The 24,226-nt window shown below is 40.4% G+C and overlaps 1 protein-coding gene across 1 annotated transcript in view; it reads right to left on the bottom strand.

Annotated features, from left to right (window-relative positions):
* LOC131465260 (interferon regulatory factor 4-like) overlaps window positions 1–22,806 on the bottom strand; it is a 34,669-nt gene extending 11,863 nt beyond the window's left edge. Inside the window, exons 1-5 of the mRNA XM_058637743.1 lie at window positions 22,609–22,806; window positions 9,422–9,608; window positions 9,079–9,152; window positions 4,820–4,937; window positions 4,615–4,716 (exon numbers count right to left, since the gene is read on the bottom strand). Coding sequence (XP_058493726.1) covers window positions 4,615–4,716; window positions 4,820–4,937; window positions 9,079–9,152; window positions 9,422–9,608; window positions 22,609–22,806 — 679 coding nt within the window. The remainder of the gene's footprint in view (window positions 1–4,614; window positions 4,717–4,819; window positions 4,938–9,078; window positions 9,153–9,421; window positions 9,609–22,608) is intronic.
* Window positions 22,807–24,226: the final 1,420 nt, after the last annotated feature.

Genomic DNA, 24,226 nt, shown 5'->3' with positions numbered 1-24,226 from the left:
TGCTCCGGTGGGGCCGTCCGTCGCGGGGAATCCTCCCGCGGCGCCGGTCCCCATGGTTGCGGGGGCTCTGATTCCTGAAGTGTCTTCTGAGACAAACACTGAAGCCATAACAAGTATGAATGAGCAGAGTGACATGGTTCAACAAATGATGGAGGAGGATATGTCAGATGACGATCTCCTCAAAATATCTCAGAAAAGAAAGAACATTTAAATCTGAAAAAATGAACAGCAAAGTAAAGAAAACGAGTTCACAGACGCCCACTGAGTCAGAGAGTGATTTTCTCCTGACTCAGCTGGACTCTCAGTGTAAATACTCTGCCTAATGTAGGGGAGTTCTTTCCCGACCTACACTTATTTATTAGTTCAGCCAGGCCGCTCACCAGGAAGAGCTATGGAGAGCAGGTTTTAACAGAGCAAGAAATATTCAGATTAAAAAAGTTAATACTGAAGGTAAGAACTCAAATCATGAGTGATGAAGATGATTTATAGATGTTTTTACCTTCTATTGACTGCTCTTTTTACTGCTGTTCTTTTTTTTATATATGTGTGATTTTAACATCAGCACCTTAAACCTGAACGGGGCCAGGTCTGATTTTAAACGAGCCGCTCTTTTTAAACTGATGGAGACTAAAAGAATTGATGTCATGTTTGTTCAAGAAACTCACAGCACTGTAGACAATGAAAGTGACTGGAAAAGGGCTTTTAAAGGGGAGGTGGTTTTAAGCCACAGGTCCAGTCTGAGTGGAGGAGTGGGGATTTTATTTGCTCAGAGCTTTTTACCTTTTTCTTTTACTGTGGATGAAGTAATTCCAGGGGTTTTATTGAAAGTCAAAGCTGTCTTTGAAAATGTAAAACTTGTGTTTTTAAATGTCTACACTCCCACTAATGCAGTGGACAGGGTAGCTTTTTTAAACATTTTTAGTGACTGTGTTAAGAACTGTGAGGATGATGGTTTTATGTTTTTAGGGGTTGATTTTAACTGCACAGAAGATCCAACCCTAGACAGGAACCATCCTGAGCCACACCCTCCTTCATCTCACACACTCAGACAGCTGATGGAGAACCAGGAGCTGAGTGATGTGTGAAGGGTTTTTAACAGTCAGCACAGACAGTACACCTGGAGCCACAGCAGGGAGGGGGTTTTATCTCTGGCCAGACTGGACCACTTTTATTGTTTTAAACACCATTTGAATATTTTCAAGAGGTGTTTTATTCAGTCCGTGGGTCTTAGTGATCAGTTTCCTGTCAGGTTTTTATCAAAAGCATCTGTTTAAAGAGCGCTTATTGGCATATTAATATGGCCTTTTAGATGACCAGGCTTTTAGAACTGCTTCCCACAGAGAGAGCAGGCCTGCCTTCACTAGCATACAACAGTGGTGGGACTTTGGTAAGACCCAGATAAAGCAGCTCTGCCAGCAGTTCACTACAGTTCACTAGTGTCACTACAGACTTAACCCGGTCCATAAAAGATCTGGAGTCGCAGGTGGTGGAGCTGCAGACTTTAGCAGACTCCACAGCAAATCGAGGGCTTTTAGACTCCCTCAAGTCAAAAAAGTCGGCCATAGCCAACCTGCTGGGCATCTCAGCACAGGGGGCTCTGGTCAGGTCTAGGTTGATGAACATCACACAGATGGACGCCCCATCTCGCTTCTTCTTTGGGCTGGAGCGGAAAAATGAAAGTCTGCTTAAGACTAGCAGACTGCCTCTGAGCTGCAGGAGGGCCGCAATAACCCTGCTGCCTAAAAAGGGAGACCTGCAAGAACTAAAAAACTGGAGGCCGGTCTCATTGCTGTGCACAGATTATAAGATCCTGTCCAAAGCTCTGGCCCTTAGACTGAGAGAGGTGATGGCGTCCATCATCCACCCTGACCAGACCTACTGTGTGCCCGGCAGGCTCATCAGTTTCATCATCATTCGAGATGTTTTGGAGCTCTCCAGTTCATTGGGTATAAAGACTGGTCTGATTTCAATAGACCAAGAAAAGGCTTTTGACCGGGTTGAACACCAGTACCTGTGGCAAACTCTGGCTGCTTTTGGGTTCAACCCTGGCTTCGTAGCCATGGTCCGGGGTTCTCTATAGTGACATTGCGAGTGTTCTGAAAATGAATGGCGGGCTGAGCGCACCTTTTGAGATCCAGAGAGGGGTAAGGCAGGGCTGCTCTCTCTCTGGGATGTTATATTCAATAGCCATCGAGCCTCTGCTCCACAAACTCAGAGCTAAACTTACAAGTGTGTGTTTCCCCCAGTGTCCGTGTCTTTTAAACTGTCTGTGTACACGGATGATCTCGTTGTTTTAGTTAAGTCACAACAAGATATTGACATTTTAACTAACACTGTGAAAGACTTTGGTTTTATTACATCTGCTAGAGTGAACTGGGGGAAAAGCGAGGCTCTGATGGCTGGAGGGGAGCTGGGGGGTCGGCTGGGGCTGTCTGGTGGCCTACAGTGGAAAAAAGGAGGTTTCAGATACCTTTGAGGGGATGAGACCAGCAATAATAAAAACTGGGACAATGTCCTAGAACATGTTAAAGGTTGGCTGGAGAAGTGGAGGTGGCTACTCCCAAAAATGTCATATAGAGGCCGAACCTTAATAGCAAATAACCTGGTTTCATCCTACTTGTGGCACCGGCTGGCCTGCGTCTCCGGTTTCTCTCCTGTCAAAAATTCAGTCTATTTTAGTTGATTTTATTTGGGACAAGTTGCACTGGGTCCCACAGAGTGTCCTGTTTTTACCTAAAGAAGAGGTGGGGCAAGCCTGGTCCATCTGGCCAGCAGGGGCGCGGCTTTCCGCCTCCAGTTTATTCAAAGACTGCTGACCGGGCCAAAAGACACTCTGTGGAGACCCCTGTCCCGCTGCATTCTGCAGGGTTTTAAAGGCCTTGGTCAGGATTTTATTTTTGCTTTTAAACTCCTCTTTTAATCAAATAGTGACGGATGACGATCCTTTTCCTGCCATTTTCCTGGCATCGGATTTTAAAGACTGCTCTGTGATTTTAATGGAATATACACACCTCGCAACACTGGAGGGTACCACGGGAAAAACATTTTACAGAATATTGGTGAAAGCAATAAACAGGAAAAAACTGGACAAAAGACCTGACACTCCATGGAGGAGATATCTGCAACTGGCTCCTGCAGCCAGACCGGAGTGGAGGTCCTTCTACAAGCCTACACTCTCAAAAAGACATGCAGACATTCACTGGAGAGTCCTCCATGGGGTCATGGCGGTGAACTCCTTTGTGTCTCTCTCTTTGGTCACTGTTTTTATGAGTGTTTCTGTTTTTACAAACTGTTTTTACCAAATGTGGAGAGGTTTTTACCAAGCAGCTTTTTATTCTGGGTTTTAAATACACAACAACACAAGAACAAATGCCAGCTTTTAAACTTTGTTTTAGGGCAGGCCAAGATGGCGGTGTATTTTAGCCGAAGGAGAAAGGTGGAGGATGGTTTTATTGTTGAACCTGTCACTGTGTGTATCAACATGAAGTCCAGACTCCTCATTGATTTTAACTATTTCAAAGCAGCAGGAGATCTGGACTCTTTCCAGCAGGTTTGGTGTTTTAATCAGGCGTTGTGTTCTGTGGAAAACCACACACTGCAGTTGGGAGACGTGCTCATGTGAATCAAGTATTTATTTATTTTTTACTCTAAAGAGTAAGAGTGGAAATGTTTGTATTTATTACATTCAGATGATTTTTTGAAAAGAGAACGAAAAAATAAAGTTGATTAAAAATCTAAATCTCCTCCCTCTCTCTCTGTCTCCCTGTCTCTCTCTCCCTCTCTCTCTGTCTCCTTCCCTCTCTCTCTCTCTCTCTGGTCCTCTCTTTCACTCAGCGATGTTTCTGTGTTCACTGATGCTCGCTCTCGTCTCACAGTAGTGTTGTAGTCAAGACCACCTAAACCAAGACCAAGTCGAGACTCAGACCACAGTGTATCAAGACCAAGACAAGACCAAGACTTTGAGGGGTCGAGACCGAGACAAGACCAAGACCGAGGCAGGGTGAGACCGAGTCAAGACCAAGACCAAGACCAGATCAGTGTCCAACACTGCATGACACACTTATGATAAAATGTGGAACATGCAAACCATAAGCACCCCTCAAATAGATCTGTAAGTAATCCACCCTCTACCTTAAATTCCTGTTAATTAATTAATTCATTCATTTTTTTGACCTATATTATATGTATGTACTCCGCCTGTCGCCCTGTGTCAGCTGAGATTGGCCTCATGTGGAGGATAAAGTGGTAGAAGATGGATGTACAGCAGCAGTAATTGCTTTAAACCATTTATTTAAATGTAATTATTATTATTATTGTTATTATCATTCATTTATTTTTTGACAAATATCCTGTAAAACACCAGCTATTTTAAAGTCAGAATTCTTTAAGGAGGGAGGGGCCCTGACCATGAATTTGATGTGGCCTTTGGAGCAGTACTAGATCTTAAAGTATTTAAGCAATGTGTTACAGAGTGAGACGTGTTTTACTACTGTATTACTTCACTTACAGTGTCCCTGCTAATGTGTGTGTATTATTGAACTGAGGCTCAATATCTGCATCATATCTGATATACACTGTGGAAACATGCATTCACTGCTTGGTCTCTTGTGGTACCTGAGAGTGCCTCTGCTGATCTGATGCTCGTGTCCAGGGTGAATGGCAGCGGCTGGCAGTCAGCAGGGCCGTACGAGTAAACAGAGGCTCTGAGCTGGTATCCTGTCAAAGACAGAGACCACATCAATCAATCAATCAATCAATATGTACATGGCTAAAACTGCCAAGAATGCTCATTTCCATATATCGTATGAACACAGGCAACCATTCTCTATGGATGGACCCTTCCAGGGAAAGCTGCGGGGGGGGCAGGGCAGCTCCAGCAGGGGGGCCTGGTCCTGACAGTAATCTCTCCAGCCACATTCTGGCATGAACTGTGGCATCTGTGGACAGTTGTACACACATGTACACACAGTTACACACAGTTACACACAGTTACACACATGTGTAGTGTGTAGGTCTGATGTTCTCAGTGCAGGAAGTAGACAAGTCAAGGTGGCTCAATTGTCGTGTGAAAAGACCCCATGGTGATTCAAAGGTCCTCAGACGGAAATAGCATTCCTAAGTAAATCACAATGGATATGTAAATGTGAAGTGTCTGTGTGCTGGTGGGATATCTTGGATATAAGGGACAGAGCTCCCATTCACCGTGGAGTTTGGTCTGCTTAACAGAAGCTCCCACACATCAACTGTGTGTCACACAACTTACTGGCTGTATTTTCTACTACTGGACATTTCAATAAACTGGTATGTTAACCCTTCATTTCTAATGTTGCCTTGTTGAGACTTTTGTTCTAAATAGTTAAGAATCTGTTATTGAAGATTTATTTAGTCTAGTAATATGGTGAGATTTAACACTCATACCCTTCACCTCTGAGTTGAATAGAAAGGATTGAGTATCATGTCCTGTAAACTGTTGAGTTACATTTCTGACCTCTGAATACTTCAACACAGGCATTAGGGCTAATCTTCTATGTGGAAAAAGACCACTGAGTGGTTTTTATAATATAAACCATCCCTGAACTAGACCGATGTCAGATTTCTTGACAATAGGATTGAATTCTTAAAGGGTTTACATTTTAAATGATTGGTTAACTTTAATTCCCAACAATATTTAAAAGTAAAGTTAATTGTTGTTTAAATGGAGTCAGATTAAATAAATATTAACTATACTTTACTTTGGAAAACCTCTTCCTAACGCCGGAAAGACAGAATACTTCTTGGGGAGAGATTGTTACTTGGACTACCAACAGTAGATATTTCCTCCCCTACAGTTTGGTGACACCGATGTGATCTCGCGATTGCAGCAAGCAAAAGGCGAGAGAAGTCAACTCCGGCGGATCAAACAATGAGTTGTGATTTCCTCTGTGTCTACCTACAGATTCTGTGGTGAGTACAAAATTACAGCTCTCATAAAGATTAAGGGAAAGTTTAAATTCACATAACATATAGACACATAGTATAGAACGGATCGACATATCCACTGATAGATCGGAGACCGTAGAAATCCGATGGGGGGAAAGGTATCAACACACAACTCACTAGGACAGGGATGTTCGAGTGTAGAATTAGATGAGCAATTAATGGACACAGTCGGTTTGCAAGTCTATGAGACGTTAGTTCGTCTGCACAAACGTGGCGTAAGTTTGCAATGGAAAAACAGTGAAATTCTTCACTGGTATTCCACAAAAGGTGTCACACTACAATCTAAAAATAAATTTCACGATCTCCCTGTGGCGATTATGTATTTGCTTAGACGCAATGATTTAAAATCGATAGCTGAGGGAGAACGTACTTTGGAGAACATCCAAAGTTTAGAAAGACTGCGATCAGAAGAGTTAAAAAACCTGAGAGCACAAATTGATGCATTCCAGTATGATAAAGTCAATTGGGCAAGACAAAGCAAAACAATGGATGCAGAAATTAAGCGATTGAAACAAAAACTAAATTCAAGAAAGCGATACACTCCCCAACTGGAAGATTACTGTGGTGAGGCTGGCTTTCCAGTAGCAGCTATTAAAGAGGCTGCCATTAGCTTTAAAAGCCTAGACAACCACAATCAGGAGGACAGTGAAGATAAGGACATAACTCTCAGCGAGGGTACAGTTTTAGGGATGGACATGATGGAAAAGCATGGCTTTGTCATCCACTGTTTAGAAAAACAGATTGAGGTTATCACAGACAAAACTGCCAAGAAAAAATCTGTCAGAAACTGTGAAAGCATTATGTTCATCACCACCCCTGACCCAGTACAACAGCTCATCAATAAACACAGTGATGCGTGGGCCAATCATGAACATGATTGTGGCCTCATTGATTTTGAAGTGAGTATTGAGGGAACCCCGCCTCCAACACAAAAACAATCTCCCTCACTGCCAACATTGCTGCAACAGCTCGATCTTGCAGATACATGTTGCACAACATCAGAAGGATACGGCCTCTTCTAACCCAGAAGGCGGCACAGGTTCTGGTCCAGGCTCTTGTCATCTCGCGCTTGGATTACTGCAACTCCCTCCTGGCTGGTCTCCCTACGTGTGCCATATGACCTCTGCAACTCATCCAGAATGCAGCAGCTCGACTGGTCTTCAACTTACTAAAATTCTCCCACACTACACCTCTCCTCCGCTCCCTTCACTGGCTTCCTGTAGCTGCTCGCATCCGCTTCAAGACTCTAGTGCTTGCGTTCCATGCTACAAACGGATCCGGTCCAGCCTACATCCAGGACATGATCAAAACCTACACCCCAGCCCGCCCACTTCGCTCTGCATCGGCAAACCGGCTCGCTGCCCCCTCACTGAGAGGATCGCAGAGGCATTCACAGAACTCGAGACTGTTCACTGTCCTCGCTCCCAAATGGTGGAACGAGCTCCCCATCGACATCCGGACAGCGGAAAGCCTCCACATCTTCCGCCGCCTGTTGTTAACTGTTGTCTTCCTCAATGATGTATACTGATAATGAATGTATTGGATGTATTGGGTTCGTTGTCACTTTTCCACTTATTCACCCAGAACAGATTTATCCAAATTCCACCACCACACTCTCAATAGGCAGTGTGGTGAAGAATCAGGTGATTAAATGGGACCACATCATGGGGTATATGACATTAAGAAACACTGAGACCTTGTTTACTTCCCGCACATGTTGTCATAACACTTCCAGCTATACACTTGTAACACCCTGAAGCCTTTCTCACAGAGTGATTCCAAGCTCATCAGCGTCCAGTCTCTACATGGATACTCGGACGCCATTCAGGTGCCACACACACAGTGGTGTGTTACCAGGGAAATTAACTCTTTTCCTATGGGGGTTGACCTATCCAGCAAATCACAGTTTCTACCTGGAAGTTACTGAGGACTTTACCATGGGTCATATCAACATTTTTGGGCAAAGTACCAAAAAGTACCCCTGGATTTGGACATCTCTCCCTGGTGGGAGGACACTTTCTGTTAAGGAGGCACCCAGGTACAGGCCAACCTGGCCAAGAAGACAGTGGAAATCCTGTTCAGCTCATCCACACAGTCTGCCCTTGTACTCAGCCCCCTGCAACTGCCAGATCTGCATAGACTGAAATGATAGAATTATGGGTGTGGAACTGTCAATTTTCAGTTTGACCCCTATCGTTTTGTTCCACATGCCTCTCAGGGGCCAAAGGGGGGAAACTGTAAGACAGTGAGACCACACCCTGGAGACAATAGACAAAACGTCATCATACACCTGAGTCTACCTGAGACATTTCCCTGCTTGTTGGGACTTGTAGTCAAGACCGCCTAAACCGAGACCAAGACAAGACCGAGACCAAGACTGCCGAGGCTGTGACAAAAACGGTCTCGAGACATACCCCCCCAGTAATATTATTTTCTTTCTTTATACTTGTTCATTCACAGGGTTCCCAGTGTTAATGTGTTAATTATGTTTAATTAAAGGTGGGACATTATGTGTTGTTATTATTATAATAATTAATATGAATTATTATTGCAAATAGCATCTCATGCACCATCTCATGTTTGTTTTTCTGATCTGAGATCGAGGGAGGGGGAGGAGGAGTCAGTCAGTGTCACATTTTTGAGAATAAATGATGATTAAAAAACCTGGAGTACAGTTTGACTTTGTGGGAACATACTGTGGATCAAACATCAACTGAAATGAATAAATGAAGTAGGGTGCAGATTCTTCTGCTCATTCTGTGTTTATATCAGTTGTGAGTGTTTGCCATTGTTAATGCTGCAACCCATTCATTCATCTGTCAGTCTGTATGCAACAATGAAGACAACTAAACTGAAATGACTGCAAACTAGAAATGCTGTGCATTAGCATTTCTAAAGTAGACACCTCAGACTCACTGCAATTTCTTTGACATGAAATAAATCAAGTCATTTAAAATTCAAGTTCATAAAGTAACTTTCTTTGCATTCATTTGATTCCTTATGAAGACACACTGGTAAGAGTTGCTTTTAACATGGTAAAAACCTGTTTAACAAATAAGAGCTATAAAGAAGGAAATTAATCATTTTGATAAAAAGCACCTGATTCTGCAGTGAAGGGTAGGACTGCACTTGATAACTCCTTGGACTCAGTGGGTTATTCTCCTGTCGAGGTCCTGCATGCAACACAGAACAATTCACTTCACAATTCACTTCACAAAAAAGTCCAGTCATACAGCTCAGAAAGTGTTGAAACCATGATGTTTAAATGTTTGACTGTTTGAAATGTATTGTTTCACTAAGAAGTCAGTGACAATCACACTGAGACACAGATGGTCTTACTATTACAATGAATGATATTATTAATGTCATTTTACCTGTAAAAATGATCATCATGATGCCATTTAAAACAGTAAAAGCTGCATTGTTTGATGAAGTTACTGACTTTTCTTGGCACTCTCAGGGATGATGCGGTACACCTTGTATGGATCAGAGATGTCCAGCTGGCTCCTGTCTACCAGCTCCTCAAAGTCATTGCTCTTGTTGAGAGCACAGCGAAGACGGGTCTTCCATGTCGGTGGGTCTGGCTTGTCAACCCCCTCCCGAAACTTGCCCTTGAACAGTGCCCAGGCCTGCAGAACAGTAACTGGTACAAGTTAATATATGTGGACGCTAATTATTCTCAAAGTGGGGTCCAAAGACGCCGAGGAGGCCATGACACACACCATGACACACTATAACACACCATGACACAACATGACACACCATAACACACCATGACACAACATGACACACTATGACACACCATGACACACTATAACCAGTATAACACACTATAACCAGTATAACACACTATAACACACTACAACCAGTATTACACACTATAACACACTATGACACACTATAACACACTATGACACACTAAGACCAGTATAACACACTATAACACACCATGACACAACATGACACACTATAACACACCATGACACAACATGACACACTGTAACACACTACAACCAGTATAACACACTATAACCAGTATTACACACTATAACACACCATGATACACCATAACACACTATGACACACTATAACCAGTATAACACACCATGACACACTATAACCAGTATAACACACTATGACACACTATAACCAGTATAACACACCATGACACACCATAACACATTATAACCAGTATAACACACCATAACACACTATAACACACTATGACACACTATAACCAGTATAACACACTATGACACACTATGACACACGGTAACCAGTAATACACACTATAACACACTATAACACACCATGACACACTATAACACACCATAATACACTATAACACACTATAACCAGTAATACACACTATAACACACTATAACAGACCATGACATACTATAACACACTATAACACACCATAACACACCATGACACACTATAACTAGTATAACACACTATAACACACCATAACACACTATAACCAGTATAACACACTATAACACACTATGACACACTATAACACACTATAACCAGTAATACACACTATAACACACTATAACCAGTAATACACACTATAACACACCATAACACACTATAACCAGTAATACACACTATATATAACACACCACTATATATAACACACCATAGAACCAGTAACACACACTATAACAGACCATGATACACTATAACATACTATAACCAGTAATACACACTATAACACACCATGACACACTATAACACACTATGACACACTATATCACACTATGACACACTATAACCAGTATAACACACTATGACACACTACAACCAGTATAACACACCATGACACACTATAACATACTATAACACACCATAACACACTATGACACACTATAACCAGTATAACACACTATAACACACCATAACACACTATAACCAGTATAACACACTATAACACACTATAACACACCATAACACACTATAACCAGTAATACACACTATAACACGCCATGACACACTATAACACACCACAACACACCATAACTAGTAATACACACTATAACACACTATAAAACACCATGACACACTATAACACACTATGACACACTATAACCAGTACAACACACTATAACACACCATGACACACTATAACACACTATGACACACTATAACCAGTATAACACACTATGACACACTATAACCAGTATAACACACTATAACACACCATAACACACTATAACCAGTAATACACACTATAACACACTATAACACACCATGACACACTATAACACACCATAACACACTATAACCAGTAATACACACTATAACACACCATGACACACTATAGCCAGTAATACACACTATAACACACTATAACAGACCATGACACACTATAACCAGTAATACACACTATAACACACTATAACAGACCATGACACACTATAACCAGTAATACACACTATAACACACTATAACAGACCATGACACACTATAACCAGTAATACACACTATAACACACTATAACAGACCATGACACACTATAACACACCATGACACACTATAACCAGTAATACACGCTATAACACACTATAACAGACCATGACACACTATAACACACCATAACACACTATAACCAGTAATACACACTATAACACACCATGACACACTATAACACACCATGACACACTATAACCAGTAATACACACTATGACACACTATAACCAGTAATACACACTGTAACACACTCCTCTTCTTCTTCTTTTCCTTTCGGCTGCTCCCTTCAGGGGTCGCCACAGCAAATCAACCTCCTCCATCTCACCCTGTTCTCTGTATCCCCCTCTCTCACACCAACTAACTTCATGTCCTCTTTCACTACATCCATAAACCTTCTCTTTGGTCTTCCTCTAGACCTCCTGCCTGGCAGTTCCAACCCCAGCATCCTTCTACCAATATACTCACTATCCCTCCTCTGTACATGACCAAACCATCTCATTCTGGCCTCTCTGACCTTATCTCCAAAACATCTAACATGTGCTGTTCCTCTGATTGACTCATTCCTGATCCTATCCATCTTGGTCACTCCCAAAGAGAACCTCAACATCTTCATCTCTGCTACCTCCAGCTCTGCTTCCTGTCTTTTCCTCAGTGCCACTGTCTCTAGACCATACAGCATCGCTGGTCTCACCACTGTCTTGTATATCTTTCTTTCATTCTGGCTGATACTCTTTTATCACACATTACCCCTGACACTTTTCTCCACCCATTCCAACCAGCTTGAACACGTTTCTTCACCTCTTTTCCACAATCTCCACTGCTCTGAACTGTTGACCCTAAATACTTCAAATCCTCCACCTTCTTTATCTCCACTCCCTGTAGCCTCATGGTTCCACTTGGGTTCCTCTCATTCACACACATATATTCTGTCTTGCTGCGACTAACCTTCATTCCTCTCCTTTCTAGAGCATATCTCCACCTCTCAAGCTTTTCCTCCACCTGGTCTCTGCTCTCACCACAGATCACAATGTCATCTGCAAACATCATAGTCCATGGAGCTTCCTGTCTAACCTCATCTGTCAGTCTGTCCATCACCACCGCAAACAAGAAGGGACTCAGAGCCGAACCCTGATGTAGTCCCACCTCCACCTTGAACTTCTCTGTCACACCTACAGCACACCTCACCGCTGTCTCACAGTTGGCATACATGTCCTGCACCAGTCTAACATACTTCTCTGCCACTCCAGACTTCCTCATACAGGACCATAGTTCCTCTCTCTTTTTCCAGATCTACAAAGGCACAATGCAGCTCCCTCTGACCTTCTCTGTATTTGTCTACCAGCATTCTTAAAGCAAATACTGCATCTGTAGTACTCTTTCTAGGAATAAAACCATACTGTTGACACACTATAACACACTAAAACACACCATGACACACTATAACACACTATAACCAGTAATACACACTATTACACGCTATTACACACTATAACACACTATAACACACCATGACACACAAGGCCGCATGCTTTGTTTGACAATAGACTGCAGACAGTTAAGTTCTTCTGTCACCCAATCAGCTGACTGTCATGGGTGGAGCCAGTCTAGCTCCACCCTGACTGTATCGTACCATTTTAATCTGGTACCCAAAGGGAAGGGTGCCCAGAGATGCCAGTCAATGTAACATCTATCAAAATGTGTCAGTTCTTTTTATATAAACTCGGGCTGAGACAAAAATGCTTTGCATTGGATTGTAGTGGATTTTCCCTATTGTTCAAACACAGCACATTCAAATCAAAATCTATAACTATCAACAGTAAAGATAAACACTGACAGCTGCTTAACAGTGAGGAGTTTGGTGGTTTTGGAAAGTTTTTTGTGTTTAATCCTATGACTAAGTTAAATGTTATTGTCAAAAAAGGATCCAGTTGGTTGTTCATTTTATTTTGACACTGTCAATTTAAAACAACACATTTCTGCATTTATTTAAGTAAATATCAGTAATACAGTGAAAATGAGAGAAAATTTGAGCCCCTAAATGTTCTGCTTCCTATGTGCTTCCTCTGTGCTTCCTCTGTGCTCCTAGTAAAGGTTAGTCTGGAGCCCTGGGCTGGTTCTGGTTATTTTGGTACTATTCATAATGGAGACGCAAAAAAATATGAAGTACCATACTGGATCAACCCAAACCTCTCTGTGGCCTGCAGTTCAATCTGAGGGCCATGAGAATTCAATGCAATTCAATTTTATTTTGTATAGTACCATCATCACATACATGATCTCAGGTCTCTGTACATAGACAACATTACGGAGAGCACAGATCACACACAAGGCATCAGTGGAGAGAACAGAAGAAGACATCTCTGATCCAGTTCTTATGGTAAAGATAAAATAGCTGCAAGTTTTCTCTCTCCAGAAAATGACTCTGCCAGTGAGCGTTTTTTTCAGTGTGGTTGACTGTTGGATTTTGAATGAGTATATATTTTTTTAGCATAGTCTAGTTACATTCACAAAAGCAAAGTGCTTCACAGAGGACAAATGCAGAAGTTACCCATCCATCCATCCATCCATCCATCCATCCATCCATCATCTACCGCTTTATCCTCCACACGGGGTCTCAGCTGACAGAGTGAAAGTTGGACAGTCCATCACAGAGACAAACAACCATTCTTGCTTTAACAGAAAAGGCTGCCAGTCCAAATGCTGAGTAGCGAAAGGGTACAGTGCAGCTGTGTACAGATGATGTTCTTGTGGACCTTACAGAGCCACGGTAACAAACAAACCTTTGCAGACAGGTGGGAGCCAAGCCTTTTAGGATTTTGTAGACTGTGCATACGTTTGACAAAAATCAAAAATTTTCAAAAGATAGAAGATTGTGCCTGTGTAGTATGTCACAATGATGGTACCTAAGTATCTTTTTGTCAAATATTTTCAGTGCCTGTTTATACAGGGATTCTAAGGGCCTGATTGTTGTTTGACTAGCCTGCCCCCAACAAGTGATACAATAGGAGATGTGAGATAAAATAAGAGCATGCAGAAATATTTTTGCAACCTCTGTGGATAGGGAGGATCTAATCTGCCTGAAGTTAGCCAAGTTGTATTTGATAGTTTTTGTCATCTTTTTGATATGTTTCTTGAAATTCAAATTTGGACCAAGTAGCACACCAAGATATTTGAACTCGCTGACAGTCTCAATCTGTTCACCTCTGATGTAGATATTTACATCTGGGATGTTCAGCTTGGTGTTGGAGAAGAACATGCCTTTTGTTTTACTTACATTCAGGGTGAGACAGGATTGGTCGAGCCACTCTGCAACTCCAACCAGTGCGTTGGTTAGTTTAGTAGCAGCTTGCTGAGCTGATTTTGCATGTGTGTATAAGACGGTGTCATCAGCATAGAGTTGTACCTCTACGTCATGACAATACAGTGGGAGGTCATTAATGTATAAACTGAATAGTAGTGGGCCTAACACAGATCCTTGAGGTACACCCAATGTGCACCTTAAGTAGCTGGAGCCTGCATCTTTAATTTTCACACACTGCCTTCTATCGGATAGGTAGGACGATATCCATGCAAGTGTGTTGGACGAAAGGTTGAAGTTGGAGAGCTTAGACAAAAGGACCTTATGATTAACTGTGTTGAAGGCTTTACTTAAGTCTAAGAACACAGCTCCAACAACTCCACCTTTGTCCAGACCTAGTCTGATTTGCTCTGTTAGTTGGAGGATGGCTGTTTCTGTGGAATGGTGTTTTCTGAATACAAATTGTGCTGAGTCAAGACCAGGGTTACAGCTATTCATGTGGTCTGTAAGTTGGTTTATGACGATTTTTTCTACAATTTTGGAAATTACTGGTAAGATGCTAATGGGTCTGTAGTTAGTGACTATATTGCGATCACCAGATTTAAAGATAGGAGTTACAATGGCCTGTTTCCAGTGTGGAGGAAAGAAACTTTGAATAATGGAGAGGTTTGCCAAGTGAGTAATTGGAGGAATTAGTGTGGTTGAATGTTTTTTGATAAACACTGTGTCCTGATGAGAGACATCTTTGCTTTTTGAGTTTTTTAAGGAGCAAATCACTTTTTTGACTTCCTCTTCAGTGACTGTGACTAGGTCAAAACCCTGTCCTGCAACATTCAGGTCAGTGAGTTGTTCACCAGTCTTAAAATTATTTCCTAGTTCCTGAACAGAGTCAATAAAAAAGGAATTAAAAATGGAGGCAATTTTGGCATTGTCATCTATTGTCTGGCCCTGAACTGTGAGCTGGATATCTTCAGTGTGATGTTGAGCTCTCCCTAAGAGACTGTTGATGCTTTTGTTCCCTTTAGCATCATTCAAAAGTTTGAGAAAGAAGTGTGACTTGGTTTGTTTATGACTTTGTTCCTTAGGTTTTTATAGACCAAAATGTCTGTGTCTCTTTTGGTTTTAATGGCCTTTTTTAAGGCAGCGTCTCTACTCTTCATCAGTTGCCATAGAATTTCACTAAACCAAGGCAGGTTGACCTTGTTCTTATTTTCTCTCATGTTTTTGACGATGTGTTTATCTCTGACAATGTTGATTTTTGATGTAAATAGCTGGCAACTATTCTCCAGATTTTCAGAGGATAAAATGTCTCCCCAGTCCAAGTTATTTATCTCATTATCAAATGTTTCCTGTTTACTTTTAGGGATACAGTAAACATTTGTGTGGCGTGAAGCTGAAGCATTAATCTTAAATCTTTTACTTAATTTCCTTGCCACCAGAGTTAGATTGTGGTCTTAAAAGCCAGTGATCAGGTTATACGTTTTAGTTATCCTTTCAGGTTTATTGGAGAAGAAAAGATCAAGTTGTGTACTCGAACATTTTGTGATTCTGCTTGGGCCCTTTATCAGTTGTTCTAGATGGTATTTGTCTGTAATAACTTTTAACTTTCTCCTCTTAGACTTATCTTCCCAATTGAGATTAAAATCCCCCATAATAATAATTTCTTTGTTATGGTCACATTCTTTAAGGATATCATCAAATTTGTCATAAAATGTGTCATTGGCAGTCGGGGGTCTATAAAAGCCTATAATAATGAATGACATTTGCTGAGACAAAACAACTTTTAGTGCGACATACTCAAGAGAGATTTCCGGCTTGAAATATATGCGTTCGCAAGTACCCCGCCCCCTCTTCCCATGGCCCTGTCTCGTCTGAAGCATTGGAACCCGCTCATTGTAAATACATTGATGGGGGTAGAATGTTGAAGCCATGTTTCAGATATGCATAAAAAGTCCTAGTTAATTAAATAGGGCTCAATATTTTATAGCTAATTTGTGTGGAACGCTCACAAAGTTTATCATCGACTTCATGACGTCATGGTGGGTGGGTCTTATCTCTCCCTCAGGAGAGTCAGCCATCTTGAATTTGTTTTGATGCGGGAAGTTTTGGCCAGCTCGTGTTGATGTGGAACACAGTTTTTATTCGTTTGCAAATATATTTTTATTTGTGTGCAATGCGCAATTTTATCCCACCGCTTCAAACCACCACCACTGTCTTATTGCCCTCGTTTTCTTACGCGTCGTCTTATCATCAGCCCTGATTTGGTAAGTACCACTAACGTTTTTTTAATTTGAATTTCGATTAAATTTGGAACTGGGAATAGTGAATACTTGTTGTGAATAGTTTACAAATCCAAGTAATTGTAACTTTAGAAGTTGTTGAATGTGACAAATACGTTGGTGTTACAACGGCGTAACGTTATCTGTGGGTTTCTTAGATGAAAGCATAACGTTATCCCGGCTTTCCGGTTTCTGCCGGTTGTTGTTTTCGCTGTTCGCCGGTAATGCACGTGCATACTGTGAGTATACTTATTTCAATACGTGTCCGTGTTACACAGTCAATAGTTTACTTTGTCGAGCTGTGTGTATGTGTGTGCTAGCGTGAAACGAACAACATGATGCTAATCAGGCCTGGTTTTTGTACTTCTTCGTAGGCTCAAGTGTGTGGTTGTGAGATCATCTCGAAATCAGTTCAGGTAGGATATATTATGAAAAAGTGTTATTAACAGTTGGTTTTATTGTATGTGTTTCCACAGTCGTTCTTTTGCTATTTCTTTAAATGTTTTTTTATCTCAACTGTGGGGTCCACAGTTGAGAACCCTTTATTAATACTTTGTTAAAAACAAAAACATCAACAACAGAAATAACAGATCTATAAGTGCACAACTGTGATGCTTTGATACTAACTAATATCTTTTAACATTTTATTCTTTACTATAATTAGCGTATAATAAATGTTTTCGATGGATTTGGAAACTTTTTTTATCTGTATATTCACTTTTTTAAATTTCATGTAGCATTATGTATTATTTTAAGAAAGTTTTTGAACATTAATAAATCATCTCTGTGTGCATGTTGTGTACAGATATCGGACTACAAAGAGTGCTACAGAGAGTCAGCGTTTAACCATCAGACAGGTGCCAATTGCTGAGGTTTGTATATTACTAATGTACTAATTTGAATAAAAAGAAATAGTGGTTTTCGCCCTGAATTATTCACAATTTTTAGATTTTTTGCAGCAGAACAGAATTGATCAATTTACTGATGTGTTGTCCACTGGTTGGCATAATCGTTTCCCCCCTTATTCAAAATTTTACACACTTAACTTGTACAAATTCAATTTTTGAATAGCCAACAGTGCAAAACGGGGCTGAATGGACTTAAATTTAAAATATTTAAATTGCAGGGTGAAGTTGGCCTAATGGAGTGGAAGTGCAGGTTGTGTTCTGCAACTTCAAATACTCGGGGACAGTTATTTTGGCACTGTACTGAAATAGTGGAACATTTGACTCAGATATTTTCCTTGTCCCAACCGATACTCAAACATGACAAAAAGGTCTTACAGAGTCATGACATCACTGTCAGTGAAACACTTATAAATGAGGTTGTCAGTACTGTTATGGACAGTAATGTTATTGTCAGTGCTACAGCTAAGGGGAAGCAGTTATCCTCAACCAAGAGAAGGAAAACCTTCATCGAAAATAATTACCCTGTGGTAAAGCCTGTACAGTGTCTGCTACAGCCAGGACACACAGCAGTGCATGTTCCCATTCTTAAGATGATACAAAACATCTTCAATCATACAGATATTCTGGACAAAATTAAAGAAACAAAGGTGGCACAAAACAGTCATTATGTAAGCCACCAAGATGGTTTTTACTTCAAAGAGAACACATTCTTGTCTTCAGATGAGTTGAAGATAACACTCATTTTGTACATTGATGATTTGGAAATAGCCAATCCACTTGGCACATCACGCAAAATACATAAAATCTGTTCAGTATACTGGATGCTTGCTGATCTTCCCAGTAAATATTGATCAGCCGTGCATGTGATTCAGCTTGCAGCTTCATGTAAAGTGGCTGACATACAGACATTTGGCTATGAAAAAGCACTTGGACCTTTGTTGAGAGACCTTTGTACCCTTGAACAAGATGGGGTATTCATTGAGTCTATTGGTAAGGTAGTTCAAGGAACAGTTGTGTGTGGTGTCTGACAATCTTGTAGCCCATGATTTGGCAGGCTTTTCAAAGTCTTTTAGAGCAGAATATTTTTGCAGATTCTGCACAGCGACACAAGCTAAACTTCAGACTCATGAAGTTGCAAGTGGCGAGTTCAGTCTTAGGACAAAAGACAGCCATAATAGTGATGTAAATGCCGTAATGCATGGGGATAGTCAAAGTCCGAATGGTGTTCAGGCAGATTGTGTCCTGAGCCAGCATCTAAAGCATTTTCATACTGTCACTGGCTTTCCACCTGATGCCCTCCACGATCTTTTTGAGGGCATTGTGCACGTAGAGCTCGCCCTGTGTTCGCTAATCTGTTCCTAATTCATCATGGTACATTTCTGTGTAATTCTGTCCATGTACAGGTGTTTGCAGAGTTCCACAGAATCAACAACGTTAACCTGCGCAATCAATTCTACAAGGAGCTGGACAGACACGTGCCTAAACTCATCACCTTGTTCAGAGACAAGGCCACCAAGACTGGCAAGAACGCGGAGGAGCTAGCCAAGCTCATAAGGATTTATGACCTTCAGGTGAATTTCTAACTTTGAATGATTCAGAAACAGATTATTAACAGATTGTTTGCAGAGAAATATAAGAAGCTATAGTGTGAATTGCCTCGACTGTGCCCCGAGGTTAAGTGATTATGCCATGAACACAACATTGTCATCTCATCAGAGATAGACGTCTTGACAAGATGTATTCTATCAGTAAGAGGGACCTTAAAAAGATACTTTATCAGCTTCAATTTCAAGAAGTCCAAATAACTACAGTTTTTGTAAATTTTTTCTTTTGTGAGTTATTAAAGTATTTACAATAGAAAGTTATTAAGTAAATGTTTTACTGAAGAAATGGTGACCCAATATACTGAATCTACCATCTATAGCAATGACCACTTTTTTAAGTGTTTGCTTTGCATTTGTGTAATTACTATTGTAATGGATATTTTTTGTCTATCTAGGAACAACGTGATACAAATATGAGACGGGCCCTCGTCCTTCGTGCACTTCCTGTGTACCTGCGTGAAGATGCCTCCAAGTTCTTCAGGACCTGTAATGTAAGTGTACTGGCCTCACTATCAATCCCTTTGCCTAGCTATTCTGTCAGCTTAAACATATGACATCACTCAAAGAACTCTAGGAGAACAAGGGGGGTATTCCAGAAAGCAGGTTACGTGAAAACTCAGTCTGAACCCTGAGATGAGGGAAACTCTGAGTTCTCCATTCTAGAGGGCTATTCCAGAAAGGAGGTTCAAAAAATGTTGAGCATAACCCTGAACTCTGAGTTGACTTATCCTGTGATGTGAAATTCTGAGTTTTCAGTTCCAGAACAGCTGCTCTGAGTTAGGTAAGTCGACTCTGAGTATGTGAACTCTGAGGTGAGCTTTTGCCTGACGACTAGTAAAAAGCCACCATCAATGAAGCTCCGATGCTGTGATTCAGGGGGAGAACACAGGAAGCAGACATTACGCAGCCGTAATAAAAATCATTGACAGTTTTAGATGCGGTCGTCTTTTCATTTTGAATTTAACATCACTTTCTTTTATATTAGCCTTAAATCAACTCAGAGTTCAGGGTTAGGCTCAGAGTGTCTTGAACATCCTGGAATACCCCCAAGTACCAGTTTATGTAGTTTACTTGAGTTGTTATTCTGCAAACTAACATGTATAAATTACATAAATGAAAAGGTAAGTATAAAGCATTCCACTAAACAAAACGTATGCTAACAGATAGGTGGGAAACTAACATAAGACATAAGCATATATAAAGAAAATAGTTTAAACATGTAGCTTAGTGCTAAGTGACAGTAATCTCTAGACATCATTTGCATGATTTGTATCCTTGAGGGGCTGGACTCATTCTTGTAATATTTGTGTTTTGTATTTTGTGATGGTCCAGAACTCACTGACACTCCAGTGGCTCTCCTGACAGTCGTCATGGATGACAATACTGATGTGGCCCTCTTCAGCCCTGAGAGCATCTGTATTGATGTGGAGGATGAAATACTTGTGAGTGGTCCCACAAATATGGCTGACTCATTTGTCCTGCTCTTTGGGTACTTTTGGGTCTATGCACTAGACCTAAAGTATCCAAAGAGTCTCGAGCTTACATTTACATTTATCCAAAAAGTTGTGATGTGTTTTGAGGACAACAAACCACTGAAAGGGCGTCTACTGACACTGAAGAATGATTTGTTCTATGAGTGAATCACCCAGAATGGACTATTTGTTGAGCTGAGTATTGAGGAAGGTTTTTCTTTTTTCCCCTGTTAACACATGTAACCATTTGCCTCTTCTACCTCAGTACAAAGCCTAATTAGTTATGCTGAATGTGGCACAGTTTGCATCTTCAATTCACTGTTCAATTCATGCACTATACATGTTTAATGTTCTGTTGCCTAATGCCTATGTTGATGCACTGCCTTGATGTTGCCAGTTGAAGTACGGCACAGTAGAAACAAGTACTTTATTTGAATTTTTTATTTAAAAAAAGTTATTTGTAGTCTTCAAGGTACAGTAAGTGCTGACAATGACCACTATCAGAATATGGAACTATTGAGAGGACACTAAATGTACATTAAAACACATTTTGTTTTGCTGGAGTCATTTCCTTTTGTTTTAATTTATGTCAAGCATTTGTTTTCACTGAGCTCCTTTGATTTGTGCCTTTTTAAAAAGCACATTGTGTTGAATAAAAAAAGTTGTTAAATTGTCACTGTGGTGTCACTTCAATGTTTTCTAACATTATGAGTTGAAGAATATTGAAGATTTTGAGTGTATTTTCCACATTATATGAGCTGAAGAATATTGAAGATTTTGAGTGTATTTTCCACATTATATGAGTTGAAAAATATTGAAGATTTTGAGTGTATTTTCCACATTATATGAGTTGAAGAATATTGAACATTTTAAGTGTATTTTCCACATTATATGAGTTGAAGAATATTGAACATTTTAAGTGTATTTTCCACATTATATGAGTTGAAGAATATTGAACATTTTAAGTGTATTTTCCACATTATATGAGCTGAAGAATATTGAAAATTTTGAGTGTATTTTCTACATTATATGAGTTGAAAAATATTGAAGATTTTGAGTGAATTACTCCCTAATTATAAGTTGAGGAATATCAATATTTATAAGATAACATTGAGATGATTTAAGTCAACTGCAAATGTAATCTTTATTTTATGTCAACTTAAAACATTTAAAAATATCACTAAAATATTTTTGTGTAATCTGTTACAAAATAATTTTTGAGTTCAGTGAACTTATTAGGGTTTACAGTGCACCTATGGTCCATTTAGAGTGACTATTTCAATTGCGTTTTTTTGGACTGGGAGGAAGCCGGAGAACCCAGAGAATACCCACGCACACACTGGGCGAACATGTGACCTCCATGCAGAAAGAGCCAGAAGTTATCAATTGTTCTCAATCACCACATCATGGGAGAATCTGCTGATAAATGGTGACATTAGAAAGTCATCTTTGTTTGTGCAATTCATTTGCTATTAGTTGCAAAATCACAATATACCTGTACCACTGTCCTAGAGCCTGCATTATGGAAATTATATAGACATTATAGGTGATTTCCCCCGAGGCATAACTTCTTTTTTCACTTGTGCCACATACCTTGAACAATGCGGCGTCCTTGTCTCGATTGTAGTCCTGTTTTCCAGCGTGTTTCCACGGTATCCTGAAGACGCTCTTCTCATTGTTCTCCCACACGAGTCCAGGATACTTCCCACAGTCCACCTGCTCGATGAGCCAGTGGCGCAGCTTTCCATTGCCGCTGCTGCTGGAACCTCCATAATCAACCTCGAGGTTCATCTCTGTCCTGACACACTGTCATGTGTTGACTCACACAGTCATCACTACAGCGGGCCTGTTTAAGTCCTGTGTGGGGGGTGTGGGGGCGTGGTGGGGCCGGGGATGCTGTGGATGAGGAGGACGCACCTGCTGCTGCTAACCCTCCACCTCCCCACCCCCTTTTCCTGCAAATTTATCAGAGCGCATAGTGGTGAGGCACCGCACAGTGGGAGGAGGAGGGGGAGACAAAAACTATTCTTTGAAATGATGAAGCGTTTAAGAAAGTAGCAATACAGTGGTACCAAGTGCAGATGAAGTGATGACATAAAAACGGACAGATTGGTTGCAATAATAGTGTAATAACAGGCACTTAAGATAATTAGAGTGTGTCTCTCAGGCACATTATTTAGTGGAGACCAAATAAATGAAACATGTTTTTTTACTGTGACTGTAAAAGTGGACATGTTTGTGAGTGACCTAACTTCTGAATTAAACAATGGATTTTCATTGGTGCGAGGAATGATTTATGTGAGCAGCCTTGGCTGAGTGCTTTCTGAAATTATTCAAATGTATTCAAAGTGACGGCAGTGAGTGATCGTTCCACTGTACGCTCATGATGCATGACAACCACATTATAACCACAAGTCAGCAGATGATTGTGGTGGAAATATACAAATATAAATATAAGTACATTTTCAGGAAAAACCACCAACTATATTTCCTAAAAAAAAAAGAAGTAATTCTGTTGTTGTAATTGGTTATTATTATTATTACAACCCATGAGGAGTAGTTTTGAATTGTTTGATATTCTTTGAAGAAGTCCAGTCCTATAACTGGGAACCACTGAACTGACAGATTGTGTATAATCTTACAAACTAGCTCCATCATCAATAACAGCCATATGATGAGAGATGTAATTGAAGAAGATGCATAAAAAGCTTTGTCTCAGGCAGACATTTCCATTCAATAATGAATACTGATATGTCTTTAGGCATATAACCAAACTGTGCATTAACACTCTGTACAGTATGCACACATATCCTTGGTGTCCTGCTTGACTGCTTGTGCATGTTATTTTGACAGTTAATGACAGAGTTATGTTGTGACTCGCCAGAACATGACCAGAGACAGAGAAAGCATTCAGGATTCAAAGAGACAACACAGGTCTACACCCTCTTTGTTATATGTATATATATATATATATATATATATATATATATATATATATATGTGTGTGTGTGTGTGTGAGTAATAAGTATATTGTTTCAGTTATGACAATAGACAGTAGACAATACTGAGCTGGATAATGATTGGTTTTGTTGTGTTCTAATGAAGTTTCGCAGTTGTAAGTATTTGAGCAACTGGCTACATACAACATTGTATTTGACAGTGATTTCTTCAAAGGACATGAGATGTTTACTGCCCGGGTTGTAAATATCTG

Source organism: Solea solea, chromosome 9 (assembly GCF_958295425.1).
Source record: "Solea solea chromosome 9, fSolSol10.1, whole genome shotgun sequence".
Lineage (NCBI taxonomy): Eukaryota > Metazoa > Chordata > Actinopteri > Pleuronectiformes > Soleidae > Solea > Solea solea.
The sequence above is the reverse complement of the archived record's forward strand: the minus strand, read 5'-3'. Positions and strand labels throughout refer to the sequence as shown.